This window comes from Bemisia tabaci, chromosome 1 (genome assembly GCF_918797505.1).
Source record: "Bemisia tabaci chromosome 1, PGI_BMITA_v3".
In the NCBI taxonomy this organism is placed as follows: Eukaryota; Metazoa; Arthropoda; class Insecta; order Hemiptera; family Aleyrodidae; genus Bemisia; species Bemisia tabaci.
In genome coordinates, this window is record NC_092793.1 from 17,437,714 (window position 1) to 17,453,159 (window position 15,446).

A 15,446-nucleotide genomic window follows, 5' to 3' on the forward strand; every position below is an offset into this window, starting at 1 on the left:
ACGGGAGCAACCCCCTTGGTTTCTTCCACCTTGCATTCATCAGTCGGTATGACGCACATTAGCACTGGTTATTCAACGTGAGACCCGGATGAAAGCAAGATAAAAGTAACCGAGGGTGTCACTACCGCGGTGAATGATGTCTTGTAAACGAATGAAGTCTTGTAGGCGCTAATATGCGTTTCACATCAACTGACCGACTACACTGCTTTTGGCGCAATGCGAGAAGTATTCATGGAGTTTGGTAGGCGCTCACATGCCGCGTGCATGCGTCGGCGGTCGGTTCACGCCGACCGCCCTGTTTGACGCAATGCGTGAGGTATTCCCACGGTCTTGCAGGCGCCAATATCATTCATCCGAGTTTTACGTTGAGCAACCGGTGCAAATGTGTGTCACGAATGAAAACAAGGTGGAAGAAACCAAGGGTGTGACTGCCGCGAAGGATGACGTCAAAAACCCACAAACTTTTGAAAGGGCGATATCTCGGTTAATATTGAACGTATAGAAAGTTGTGGTTTGGACTAATCTTATTATTTTTAGCTTATATACAAGAATCAAACATCAAAACACGATTCTGTGACAAGCGCAACTCACCCATTGTCACCTACGAAAACAGCAATTTTCCCCTCCCCCTCCCGATTCTGATAAATGTAGGGAAGAAGAGGACTATGCAGGAGGGAAAGAAGGAAAGGGGAAGAGAGAGATGAAGGGGAAAAATGAGATGATGAGGATGAAGCAGGATATAAAGAGGAATAAGAGGGCGAAGCGGAGAGTAAAAAGAGGAAGGAAAAGAAGTAGCAGAAGCAAGCGACAGAAAAAGTAAAAGAGGATGAAGAAGGAGAACACGTGTAACAGAGTCTGCCATGCTAAGGAAAAACGCCGTATGAACATTCAATAGTTGCCAAATTTCCTTCGATAAAACGTTTAATTTTGAGGAAAGTTATGATTATTTTTCCTTTGAATTTACAGAATCTTTAGGTGCAATTGCGAACAAAATTATCTGAAAAATTGGGAGGAAAATATTCATAAGTTTACCAGGAAATTCACTTTTTATCAAAGGGCATTTGGCAACGCCTGAAGGCTCATACGGCGTTCTTCCTTAGCATGGCAGTAATGGTCATAGGAATATCTGAGACATGAAATAAATAAAATAAATGAGAGAAATTTCGAGACTCCAACAGATTGCGCCCCACGCAAGTAAGCACAGTTTTTGTGCGCCTCGTGACGGGTCTGGGTTCCTCGTGCCGATTCCAGGCGTTTATCGTGGCGTGGCTATATCCGAACACGCTTCAAGCGTCTTTCGTAGCTCGCGTTTACGCTGTGGCTCACCCGATGCGTCTACCCCGGAGCGTGGCAGGATTGGGAATGGCAATCTCTGGGTCCCGGTCCGTACCGTAATTGATAAATCGGGCCGTGGGCGGTGCTAGGTGCTCGCTGCCGAGTGGTGTGCAACTGCGGCCCACAGTGGTAACTTCTCATGAGGAAACCGGGAAAACCTCGGAGCTACTGCCGTGCTAAGGAAGAACGTCGTATGAACATTCGAGAGTTGCCAAATTTCCCCTGGTAAAATTTTAATTTTAGAGGAAAGACGTATTTATTTTACGCTTTATAGAGCTAAATTCGCTCAAAAATCACGCTGTAAACAAAACAAGTCTGAAATCTGCACCTCAGCGCGGAATCTGCGTAGTTAGAAACACGATTTTTCAAGTTTCCCGCATCTGCGGACAGTTTTTCTTGGTCACCGCCGATCAGGTTTGCACAGGCAGAGGAGTAAGAAAGAACTACCCAAAGTAAACAAACGATTAACTAACTTTTTCTATTGTACGAAATTAATTTTGTACATTTTACAAAAACAGAAGCTTTGAATCCATTAAAATCTTCTGCGAGGAGAGTTTTGTGACAGTTTGCAAGATTGCTTGTTTATTTAGGTTAGGTCTTTCTTCGGGTAAACCTAACTGCCAGCTACCAATAAAAACTGCCCGCACACGCAATAAATTTGGAAAAACGTGTTACAAACTACGAAAAATGCGAGCTAAGGAGTGGATTTCAGACTTTTTTGTTGTGCCCATGCAGCGTGATTTTCGGGCAAATTTACCTTCGAAAAGTGTAGTCAGTTTGCTGTATCTCTCGCTTGCGACAGACCCAGTATTCAAAAATTCAAGATATCCACGGATACTTGCCCCTACTATGCGACTAAACTCATTTGTTTCCGAACTGCCCCAAAAAACTCACAACTACATTAACTAAATATGTTAGATATTTAAGTTGTTGTTTGAAAAAAATGATGAGTGATAGTCGAAATTGAGCGACAGTGGTATGTAAAATACTGTTGAAATATCTTTGTGTGAAACTTTCAATGGCGTAGCCAGAAATTTTCAATTGCGGGGGATGTCTGCAGTTAACTCATTCTCATGGGGGGGGGGGGGGGGGGCAGAGACGGACTTACCCGGGAGCTATAGAAGGCGATCGTTACCTAAACTATGGCAAGAAGAATTCTGAAGGGCCCTTTATACTGGCGTGCTAAGAAATAACGCCGCATGAGCATTCGAGAGTTGCCTTTCTTTCAATAAAATGTTTATTGTTGAGGGAGGTTATGAAATCTTTCCTTGAAATTTCAGGAACTTTAGACCAATATACTAACAAAATTCTCTGAAAATTTTGAAGAAAACTATTCATAAGTTTACCGGGGAATTCGTGTTTTATCACAGAAAATTTCGGAACGCCTGAAGGCTCGTACGGCGTATTGCCTCAGTAAGGCAATTTTTCATAATCTCCTCCAGCCCTCCCCCTTTATCAGGAGAGAATCCAGATCCTGGTTTTTAGCGGGGCTCGTCCCTCGGAATATTTCCACTCCTGGAAATAGTAAACTAAGGTTTATCGTAACTAGATTCCAACGCTGCAAATATTTTCTACTTGCAAATTATACTTTCTGTTGGGACGGCAACTGTTGAACAATTTCACAGATTTTCATCTCTGATTACCGGCAAAATTTTGGACAGTGACAGCGCAGTAATTTTCTTGCAAAAATTAGATTTTTCGAGTCAATTTCGTAATCTTGGAATCCAGTCACGATCCCAACAGCAGCATCCGGATTTGCTTGTCGGTTCAACTTAATTTCGGTGTGTTCTACTTTCCTATTCCTGCGTTAAAGTCTCCGGTCAATACCCAATTGCCGTCGCCGGCGGAAAGCGTACACGAAGTGCACGTTTAATGGTCTAGGTACTACTATTTCATGGCTTTGTCGTGGCATCATCTAATTACCGAATGCTCAATACTAAGAATGCGGCGTGGGGGATGTCCGTTGGTTACAAGTTGCAGAAAATCACGAAAAATGACGTCTTCTAAGGGAAAGAGCCTCCTAATAATTTGCCCCTTTAAAGCAGTGGAATCGATCATCGGACCAAGGTTCACGTGGAAGCTTATGACATAAAACTTCAAACAAATTCCAAGAGAAGTATAGGTGAGGTTTTTGAGTTGCCGGGGGGGGGGGGGGCTAAATCCTACCTAATTTTATGCCGTTTTCTAGTTGAATTAATGATGCCATGGGATTTTGATCGTTTTTTCCACATGTTGAGCGGATAAATTCTTACATATTTTTTTACAAGGAGAATCGGTTTTTATATGAAACATCAATGGGACGATATTCCAATCAATCATATTGATTTTTTACGATATTACATGGAGAATCGATGGTCCTTTTTTGGAAGCCTCTTTTCCGGCCAGGGAGGGGCAAGTCAGACTCTCAGTAGCACCCTCTGGCCACGCCACTATAAACTTCGTGATGGTGTAGACATATTCAGAGACAATGAGAGACCCCTTGCTAACCTCTTAGGACTGGTGGAAACTTTTATTTTGAGAATTGAACACTTATCTACGGATAATAATTGTATAAGGCGGCAACAGTCGCACTCTTTTTTCGGCGGTTGACCTGCCTACTGGTTAAATGATGAGCTCTGGGAGCCGAACAAGTTTACTAAACTTAGGTTTGTTTTCAAAGAGAAATACTAACCTTGTTGTTAATCATCTACCTAGTATACACGGAGAAACTTCGTGCATGGGACCAGCTGAGGTCTAATGAATCTCTGAAGTTTTCTCATCACGCATCCGAGGTCGAGCTGCCGAAGTTCAGGTCAGACATCTGAAGTACTTCGATATAAACTGAAGGGTTCCAGAGGGTTATCGAGGACCTCAAGTTTATAGATACGTGATCCGAAAACTTCAGAGATCCATATGATCTCAGCTTTGGGTCCCACGCACAAAGTTTTTTTCTCCAAGAGGTGAATTGACAGTTGAATATTAGAATCCCTAAAGTAAGTGCTTCCGCCATTGCAAAGATAACAAAGGATGGTCTCTCTTAAACTCTGGATACATTTTTAATGAGAAAAAGGCATTTTTTATGAAGCTTCCGCCATTGCATAGATAACAAAGGATGGTCTCTCTTAAACTCTGGATATATTTTTTATGAGAAAAATAGTATTTTGGAAACAGAGGGATTACCGCTTAAAACAGCACTGTGCGGCCTGGCGTGGCCGTCGTGGATACTGCATAGTTTGACGGCCGAGCGCACGGAACGGGGCGGTGCGCGGGGTGGTAAGCACACCACTTGGAGTGCGGCTCTCGGCCTGCGGCGACCGGCGCACGGGACCGGCAGTCGGCACCCGTGTCCGTGTAGTGGACCCGCCATCAACGGCACCTGGAAACTCCGGGCTCCGGCACCGCGCACCGTCCCAACGGCGCATCCTTGCCAGATCCGTGCGCGTCGTCGTCCCGAGTCAGATTCAGGGGGGTGCCCAAGGATTTTACGGCCCCTCACGGAGAAAAAAACTTCGTGCATGGGACTCGAAGATGAGGTCATGGATCTCTGAAGTTTTCGGATCACGCATCGAAAAACTTGAGGTCTAACTGCCAAAGTTCGGGTCAGACACCTGAAGTACTTCGGTATGTACCGGAGTACTTTAGATGTGTGACCCGAACCCTTCGGTATGCACCTAAGCACTTCAGATGTCTGACCCGAACTTCGGCAGCTGGATCTCAAGTTTTCGGATGCGTGGTCCGAAAACTTTAGAGATCCATATGACCTCAACTTCGGGTCCCATGTGCGAAGTTTTTCTCTTCGTGTGGGGGCGTTAAGTCAGTTCACAGGAAGAAAACATTTGTGCCTGAGACCCGCAGTTCAGGGCATATGAATATTTGAGTTTCCGGATCGTGCATCCGAAAACTGAGGTCCAGTTGCCGAAGGTCGTGTCACACATCTCAAGTACCTCGGTGCTTCGGTCGAAACTTTTCAAGAGCCGATCGAAGGATCGAAGGACCGAAGTACTTCAGATGTCTGGCTCAAACTTCAGGCTGTATGGATTTCCTAAGTTTCCGGATAGCGCATCCAAAAACATGAGGTCCAACTGCTGACAATATACATGTAGCACTCAACACGCAGTGGCGTCACCAGGAATCTTTGCGTCCGCCTTTCCTGCCTATCTGAGGAGCTGCGTTTTCACTCTTTTCTTTTTTCAATTTTTACACCCCTCGCACCGCTGCACCTCCCCCTCCCGGCGGGGGTTGCAGGAGGAATACAATAGAAGGAGATGAACATCCCTTGAAAAGTCGGTAAAATGGCATGTAACCAGTTGAGAGTGAAGAAAGAGAACTCTGCCACGGTTTCTTGAACGAAATGAAGTCATTTTCATAGGGACTCATACTGTCCCGTTGATTTCACAGATTTAAACCAGTAGATGCATAAACATCTAGTAGTGTGTAGCGACATGAACTCACCCGACGGGTAGGGAAAGGTAAATGACTGCACCTGGGAAAACGCGAAACACGAAAACGGGGAGAGGTGAGGCGATGCAGATATAATGTCCATAAAATACTTGATTATTTGCATAAAAGAGAAATAGATATGGAAATAGGGCGAGCGGAGCAAATTGATACATAAACGGCGCATAACCGTGAGAAATGGCTACGATCACCTGCGACAAGATTGGTATTTATGACGCTCTCGGTGTCAAAAACCCAGAAGATGAAACCGAGAAGTTCGATCTCGTGCTGACATGACGGGGAGTACAATGTTGCAATGGCAATCTTGCGAATGCTTTCAACAAGATTCCCATTTCACTTCGTAGTGAGCTTTGAGTGGATTACATATCGCAAAAAGGAACTACCATTTCTGGCTCATTTCATAAACAACGTAAGTGCTATTACTTCCCTTATGCAGGTAGCGGTTTCTAGGGGTGAGTTACAGTCGGTAGCTCCTAAATAGCAAAATGTGGTCCAGATGAATATGCATCATGATTAAGATGGAGCTCCAGCTTTAAAATATTGAAAATTTCCATCTCTGTAGGGAGATCCAGTAAATGATTTCGAAAGTATAACGGTTTCTAGGGGTGAGTTACAGTCGGTAGCTCCTAAATAGCAAAATGTGGTCCAGATGAATATGCATCATGATTAAGATGGAGCTCCAGCTTTAAAATATTGAAAATTTCCATCTCTGTAGGGAGATCCAGTAAATGATTTCGAAAGTATAACACGTGGTCTCACGCCAAGCTCTTGTCGATTTTACACAGGGAAAACTAACACACAAAAAATTGGCCAACAGTTTGTGTACTTTGTTTTTTTCTCCCTATATTGACATAAAATTTTGGTTACATTTTCTTACAGTGCTTAACAAAGGCTTATACCTTTTTTCCTTAATAAGAGAGTTTATTCAATGAAATACGTCCCAGTAGACACAGATCCCTTCAAAATCACGATGAATTCAGGCGGTGTGGAACTCTACGTGTGTGATCGAAACCAAATCAATGGTAAGCTTTGGATGTATATCGCGGGGAATCAATTAATTAACGGCAAGAATCTTTCATTCAGATCAATTAAAATCGATGAAGCAATCTCGATTTTCACCGCGCGCGATAATGAAAAAGTATTGCATTTTTAATTGGCAAGCTCTTCGTAATTCGTCGTTTTCTAGACGAAAGAATGTATAATTAAATTCCAATGTTGCAACATTTTCCGCTTCCTGATTGACTGAAATCATCAAACATTTCATTGATTTTTCTACTGCTCCACGCAAATATCAGCAAAATGTTAAACAATAATTGCACAGTTATATTCATGTAAAAATAAACCTTTTTTAAAATTCCTTTTGTAACCATGGACTGGAGTTATGATGACCAGAGACTTGAACGATTGGTTTAGCAATCTCAACCTAACTTGCAAAAACTCACTTAGAAAAGTGCTCATCCTGATATTCATGCGTCACAATTTGGCGAATTTTGTGCTCAACAAGTTGCTCAATGCTTATCCATCATCATAGAGCTAATAGTAAAGCTGACCTCCGAACTAAACTTTTGCGTCAACCTCTAATAGATTATAAATCGTCAATCGTCCAAACACAAAGTTTCCTATATTCCAATATTTTTGGAAATCGCCCTTCAAAAACCATGGTGTATGCTGTCATCATCCGCGGTAATGCACAGTGGCGTGGCGTGCTTTGTGATATATCGATTCATCTGCCATTTAAACCTATGGAAAAGGATCGATCAACAGGGTGTTCGCAACGAACACCTTAATAATCGATTCTTTGCCACAGTTGCTAATGGGGAAATATCGACTTATCGCAATGCACGCCACGCCACTGAATGCATGCCACGGTTTCTTCCACCTTGGTTATATCTGAATTTTCGGTGGAGCAACCCGTGATAACCCATTGATAAATCTAAGGTAGAAGGAATCATGGTATGGACTGGCACGGTAGATGAAACTGTCATACACCGTGTGCTTTGAAAGACGATGTCTCTCATAATATTGCTTGTAGAAACTAGGCGATTGAAACGATATTATTATTTCTTGTTGTTCTATCCTACGAGCTTGAACCATCAAAACGCGATTCTATGACTTGCGCAACAAACCTATTGTCTCCGGGTGAAAATTGGGCAACAGGAGGGGTAAAAAATGAACTCATCATGAACATCATGAACTCGTGAACATGGGGGGGGGGGGGGGCATGGTCTGTAGAATTCTAGACCATGCTCGTTCCCTGATATTTCCTTAATTTATACAGATTATCCAGGAGCTCATTTCCTGAAGAGAAACCGAAGTTTTTTCTCAATACCCTAAGATTTTCATGGAAACAACTCTATAGAACCATCCGATGTTCCAGAATTGAAAATCGATCATTTATTATCTTTCAGATGATTCTTTGGTGCTCATTCAAATTTTTACTTCCAAAAGTATTCTGCATGTTTCTATTATCCTTCAATGAAAGCTCCTCTATTATGCTGATGGTCTCTAAGCGGTACAAGAGGAGATTCCCGGTTTCTAGAACGGATTCTCTGATCATTGCCTGATTTTCCCTGAAATTTTGTATTTACCGATGAATCTTGGGTTTCCCTTGTTTTCCCCAGTCCTATGGACACTACACGGAAAAAATTAAATTGCTGATTTAACAATTCAATTGCCAAAAAAAGTGACTGCAACGTTTCAACGTAGATTTTGCAACAAAAAAATGCTTCTATAACAACTATTGTAAGCTAATTTAACTACGGGGGTGGTTAGAGTAGCATTTATATGTTGTAAAATCTACATTGAAACATTGCAGTCTCTTTTTTTAGCAATTGAATTGTTAAATCAGCAATTTAATTTTTTCCGTGAGGCAAAGACTGATTCTCTCTGCTGAATTCGATCCACATACGCATGTACAGGGTCTTTGAAGTGCAATGGACCACTAGACAAGGTACGAATTTCAGCATTCTGATACATGTTTCTCAACCAAAATTTTACGTAGAACACGATACGCACAACGAAAATTACCAAAATCAACTCCTGACGAAGATATCTAATGATTCTTGATGCGTGAATTCAAACCACCCGCTCATGAAAACTCAATGCTCTACGTGATTCACATCGCGCGCTAAATGTTTATCATGACAGTCTCTGCGATGTAAAAATCTTCAACTTCAATCTTGACACTTTGGCTCAGCTATAGCAAATTACCAATAGTTTGAACAACACATGGTGGAAAATGAACATTGCTCGATTGAGAAGCTTGCTGAAACCGTCGTAGTGCGCGATTTGACTCACGTAGAGCTTTGAGTTTCTTGTGAGCGGGCAGTTCAAATTCCTCGTAATCAGTGCGAAATAAAAACGTTAATATCTTCGTTAGAAGTTGATTTCGGTAATTTTCGTAGCGTGAATCGTGTTCTACGTGAAATTCTGGTTAAGAAACATGTATCAGATTGCTTAAATTCGTACCTTGTCTAGTGGTCCATTCTTCTTAAAGGCGCATAGACGAGAAGAGGGTAGATTCTCACCGTGCAATGATCCATCAGCGAGCAATCGGGATCTCTGGATGGATGCTGACATCGAGTCGAAGGAGTGGGGTCTTCGGAGCTGGAGCGTGGCGCCGGCGTCCAACCATGGCACTTGCGGGTACTGCGGGGAGGGGGACTGTTGTTTTGATAGAACCATCATCGTCACGACGCCAAACGAGTTCGGAAGTGCACGATTACGCTTCCAGCCGCATCGCACGTGACACCATCACGATAGATCGACCGATGATACACCCATGAATTAAGGATTCCACCTCAGCACCGCAATTCTTCACGGTCTGCCACCTTTCATTCAACAATGATGCACTTCCCAATTTCACTGCTTACCAATCGAGCACTGACCATGCACAAGACTTTGCATCTCATTCGCAAGGGCTCAGTACAGCTCGTTAGTTTGTGCTTTCTGGCTCTTGCCTTGATCTTTTGGGCCAGAGCAACTAATTATGTTAGTGGTTTTTTTTTTCTTTAGATGAAGACCAGGCTTAAACCGGTTTATATTTGAAGAACTCAAAAAATGCTCCCGACTCTTGCTTGGATTTATGGGAAGAAAAAAAAAGTATCTGCCAATTAACACTTCTCGATTACATGCGGTGTTAATTAGGATGTCGAATTCCGCGCACTGTTTGCATTACAGATCTTGCTTTTTTCTCAGCGATCAAGTTAATGTAATTACTGTTCCAAGGTGGTTTATATATTTATTCACTGTCATTGTAGTTTCTATAGAGGTTGCCTACTCCGAGAATAAAGCCGGTTTAATAAAAAAAAAGCGAGAGTGTTAACGTCATTTTAGAGTAAATACACATACACCGATTTTCCTTCAAAGTTTCAACCGACGAATAACACTCTTGTACGATTAATTAGTGATCAACAGCATACAAACTTTAGAATTCTTCCACATTGTGTCATAAAAGTGACTTAACATGCACGGTTACACTGATCCAACAATAAATTGAAGAAACCGGTAAATTTATAAACAACAGCTACACTGAGGCGACGCCGATCGAAAGTGAACCAAGTTGGGTCGAACTCAACGCCGCACCACAATAACACGAGTTTTCCCGGTGAAGTCTCACTTAAGTTGGCGATTTCCGTTCGATAAGATGGAGGTGAAACGGAAGGAAAAGAGGAAAAAAAGAAAGGCAAACAGAAATCCAAGATGGCGAGGTTGTGGCGAGGGGGGAGTAGAGGCGCCGGGGTGGGGGATAGGTCAGGTCCGCGGGAAGAAACTTGGGAGGAAGAGCCGAAGTTAAAATAAAGCTTGGAGCACGGCAAAAGGCACAAGGCACAAGGCACAGGGCACAGGAGAACACAGAGCTGGGCAGAGCCTCCTGGCCGACTATGGACTGACAATCAGAGCAGAGAGTGGAGACTGAGGACTCGGAGTCGGAGCCAAGGCAGAGGTGAGCGTCGACCTGGGCCCGCGCGGATACTGGTTAAAACAACCTGTTGGGATGGTTAGCATCAGCATCCAAGAAACAATATATAGCACAGATAATAAAAATAATAAGTAATAATAAATAAAGCCAGAGTGGTGGTGGTTGCGGCGGTGGACGTGGAAAAAGAGGAAGGAAAAGGTGGGAGAAGCCTTGGGCCGAGTGCCTTGCCGGCCGGGGCCGGCGCTGTCCAGAGCGCGCTGCTGTCGCTCGGCCCCAAAAAACCCCGTTTTCTACGAGCCAGGGGCCCGGAAGTCACGAGTCCTCGGCAACGCGGCCCAAGAGGTCCTCTGCTTCTCCAACTTGGATGTGGTTGTTGAATGTTCAATGCTGGAGTTGAACCCAGTTCTACTTCTCTCTCCCGCGCCACCACCCCCTCCCCCTGCCCCTCCGCCACCCCCTACCCCAACTCCCTCTCCCGCGCACAGTGGATCAGCCCACCGAGCAATGCGGCCTCGCCCTCCTTCAAAGTAACTTTGCAAGTCCCGATGCATCCAGTTGCAGACCCCAGAGTAGCTGCCGGAGAATACTTGGTTTCCAAAATGCAAGCTGACAAACCATACAGGAGCTGGAGGGGGGAAGGGAGGGAGGGCTGCCGGGAGAGAGGAAATGCTGACAGACCTAGGCGCCATCTGCAGGTCTCTTGTTGAAACCTTGATTTATAAATACAGAGTCAAAAAGACCCTCCATTGCCATATTGGGAATGGTGGAAGCTTTTACTTTCGGGACTCCAACATTCAACCGTTGTCTTATTCACAACACGGATGTTGAACAACGTGTTGGGCGTTTCGTTTCGCAAACATACCGTTTAGCAAACTTGTTTGGCTCTTACGTCACCCGAAGCTCATCATCCACTTAGTAGGTAGACCAACAGCCGAAAAAAGGGAGGTGATTGTTGTTCTCTTAGAACTGTCCATGAAGAAGTGTTGGATCCTCGAAAATAAAAATTTCCATCAGTCGCTAAAAAGTCAGTGGATGGTATCTTGATCTTTGGATACATAGAATAGCTACTGTAGAGCTAGATATGTATCGATTAAGGATCAAGGTAACTCGATAAAGATTCGATACGTCGTTCCTGTGACGTGAAGGCTTATCTCTCGATCCGTATGAGCTTCGGACAGCATGGACTTATACACTGAAAAAAATGGTATGCTTTTTTAGCACCTGGGATGTCAAAAATGTGTCTGGTGATCCTAGGATGCTGCCTTGATTGCCTACGCAGTTGAATTCGCATTCACAGGATGTAAAGTTAACTGCGAAGGCAGTAAAGGCAACATCTTTGGATCACCAGACACATTTTTGATACCCTAGATGCTAAAACAGCATTTTATTTTTTTTCAGTGTATACGGAGAATAGGGATCGCGTGAAAATTGAAATACGCCCATTCGTCATAGTAGAGACGAATATTCCTTAGATCGTGTAACTGTGTCTCTCCTCTGACGTAAAAGCGTTACTGCACTTTGTGACAAGCCCAGTTGTGGTTGTGCTTTCTGCGGTTCACCCAAAAATAAAGCCACGCCCTAACGTGCCAGGACTGACTGCAGGAGTGACTACTTATCGGGAATTTTACCTCGACAATCAATAGCAATTGAGGCGTTGCGCGAAAAAAGGTCATTTCTTGGTTGCGGTGTTCCAGAATCTTCACTGCTAATTTATATTTTAGAGAGGAGACAATTGGGTGAATTTTCTGAAATTCATTTGTCTTTAGCATCGTAAAATGGGATAAGATGGGCCTGAGTTCAGATACCAAGGCTTTATTTGCTTGCATCACCGTAAACTTTACTCAAATCCCACAATTAAGCGTATAACTCAGTTTTGAAACATATTTTGTGTATTATACGTTTGGAAACAAAATTTAAACTTGAACTTCCACTTCAACACCGTGAGAGGCCATACTCTTTCTATGAACGTATTCTTCCATACGGTAAAAGTGTCTAAAAGCGGAAAGAGCAAAGAGCGCAAGCGAAAGTCCTTCAATGTTTCCGAGGAGCTGGCGGGAGACTTGAACGCACGGGTAGGAAGATCAGCATTGCATCGACTGCAACAGCATGGAACTCGAGAGTTTTCTTGCGGAGGAATAATATTATTAATAAAAAAAGGAGATATTTCAGGTTCTTAATAGGGTCTAAGAGGTTCTTGGTTGAACAGATAAAAGCTATTCAAAAGGAGGCTGATGACTTGAAAAATTCTGCAGAGGGCACCATCAACAAAGAAAATTTCGTTTATTGCGAATTGTCACCTTTAAACAAAAAGTATATAATTACGCAGCTCAAAACTAAACATATGCCAATAATTCAATTAATTGTTGGATTTGGGATAACTGTTACTGTAAATGTTTCACATGAAGGTTTTTTGGAATCTCTATTACTATGAAAAATCGGAACAGGTGATAAGTGGCAAAGGTTGGCGACAACCCCTTTCCACCTGCTCCCATACCTAGAAATATACCTCATTAGTGTTTTTAAATCTGTTTGAATTAAGCGCATTATTCTTATAATCGGAGTTGTTCACATCCTAAAAACTACTAACATTTATCTTAATCCTACGAGAGCGTTTATAGTTGTTCGAATTAGGCTATATTACGTAAAAGCCCTGCGTAAATATACCTCCTAGAAAGCGAATACCTAAAGATTCAAACTCATGTGAAAGTGTAGTAGGGCATTACATTGTGAATTTTTCCGTCTCCGGTCTTCCTTTAAAGGGTCAAACATTGCTTCTTTCAAGCGCCTGTGTATTCTTTGCGACCAGATGTTTTACGGCGCATCAAAACTAAATTCAGGTCAGGTATTCTCTTTCTAGGAGTTATTGGTTGTAGAGTCAACGTCATTTCTTTTTATCTTAAGGGCCTATATGAGACCCAGAGTCTATACTCTCCCTATAAAAATACTCTACTCTTTTCTATCCGTCCATCTTACCCCAGCGGCAACGCAATGAATGTGGAGGAAGAACGAAGCGGAGCGAAGCCGACGCCGACCGCAAGAGTGTAATCAGTAAAACCGAGAGACAGAATACGCGTGGGAGGACGTCATGGTCGAGGGGGGGGGGGGGGGAGACGGTGAGCGCACAATTTAAAATAAAAAGGAAGAAAAAAAAACTTATAGGGTTATGTGCAGCGACGTCTCACATCCAATCCTATCCCTCCATCCAGAAGTGCTAAAATAGACTACATTTTGCAATGAGGAACTGCAATTTTTGCCTCAGTTAAGAAACAGCATATGTTCTATCAGTTCCCCTATGCACATGAGTGTTTTTATGGATAAACCAGAAATTGTAGTTCCTAATTCCAAAATGCGGTTCACGCATAAATTCAAATGAAACCTGAACCGCACAATAGTTTGAAGGTAGAATAGCTATTATTGGAATACATTTTGGAATAGAGAAAAATAATTTCTGGTCCAGTTAAAAACAACGTATGTGCCATCAGCTTCCCTGTAGACATATGTGTTTTTACGGATGAGACAGAAATTATTGTGGTCCTAATTGAAAATTGGAGCCCAATATCAGTTACCCTCCTCCGTTAAAACTGCGCCAGATCTCAAGAAACAGGCAGGAACAGGAGATTACACAGAAGTAAACTTTTACCCTTAATATTTGACGTCGTAGGTGTAGTTGAATTTTTCTAAGCCGGTTAAAAGAGGCAATCAGTTGAGGTAAATAAATAAATAAACTTGACAACCCTGCATGCAGGACCCACACCTTAATTTAACGAGCAAGTCCTTGATGGGCCGTGACATCCCATAAATTTTAGGCAATTTTTCTTGCCGGCCTGTTTTCAAAGATACTTTTTATTATCATTTAAGGTCCAGAAAAATAAAAAAATCGCTCGATGAACTAGTTAAGATATAAAGGAGAGTATCACTGAAGAATACTTAACAAAAAAGCAATACAAGTTCACTGAGGGATCGCAGACGTAGCGTCTATTCAATGACTACCTTAGGACATCCAATAGGTGTGAACAGAAGATCGATGGTAAAAAAAATGTTCTACGAGGCCAATAAAAGCCGTGAATTTGCGCAAAAGACTGATTGTAAAAAGGGCGAACAGTATAAAACGAAAATTAAAGGAGAAAAAAGGAACGTTGATTTATAACTTTAAACACAAAAAAAGATTGTTGCTGTCAATTTTTTTTTTTTTTTTTTTTTTTTTTTTTTTTTTTTTTTTTTTTTTTTTTTTGCAGAAATACTCCGTAAGAGGAATGGTATTCTCGGGGATCATAATAGCCAAAATCACTTTGTGGGCGTAAGGCCACCGAAGAGATACTGAGAAATTGCGGCAGTTGAAAAAGGGAAAAGTAATAGATACTTGCCATTGTCTCACGCTAAAAGTGCGGTCAAGTCTACTTAGTATCAGAGAGGAAAAATGTCTCTACTACAATTAAAAGTGATCCTCTAGTCCTTAAAATGTCAAAAGCAGCCCAAGCAGCTATTGGATCCCTTTGATCATACCATAATCACACAATAACGCTTAGAAAATGTTTTTGAAATATTTCTGTTTTAAGGCGGGGAACAACAAAAATACTCAAAAAACTACGTTGAGACGTTTAAGGAGATAAATTATGGGGACTTGAATGCATTTTTGATATATTTCAAAATCATTCTGTAACCATTTTAAAAGTATTTTAAAATATTTGAAAGTCATGGAAAAAATTGAAAATTTTAAATTTTGTTTTAATCACTGAAAAAACGATTAAAAAAT

The 15,446-nt window shown here is 42.3% G+C and overlaps 1 protein-coding gene across 2 annotated transcripts in view; it reads right to left on the reverse strand.

Annotated features, from left to right (window-relative positions):
- Positions 1-15,446, reverse strand: part of lft (Limb expression 1 family member lowfat) — a 137,299-nt gene that overhangs the window by 53,116 nt on the left and 68,737 nt on the right. Inside the window, exon 1 of one of the 2 annotated variants that reach the window (XM_072297323.1) lies at positions 9,300-10,496. The exons of the other annotated variant lie outside the window; for it this stretch is intronic. Coding sequence (XP_072153424.1) covers positions 9,300-9,459 — 160 coding nt within the window. The 5' untranslated portion in view covers positions 9,460-10,496. Of the gene's footprint in view, positions 1-9,299; positions 10,497-15,446 lie in introns of those variants that run through there. 2 annotated transcript variants of the gene reach the window in all.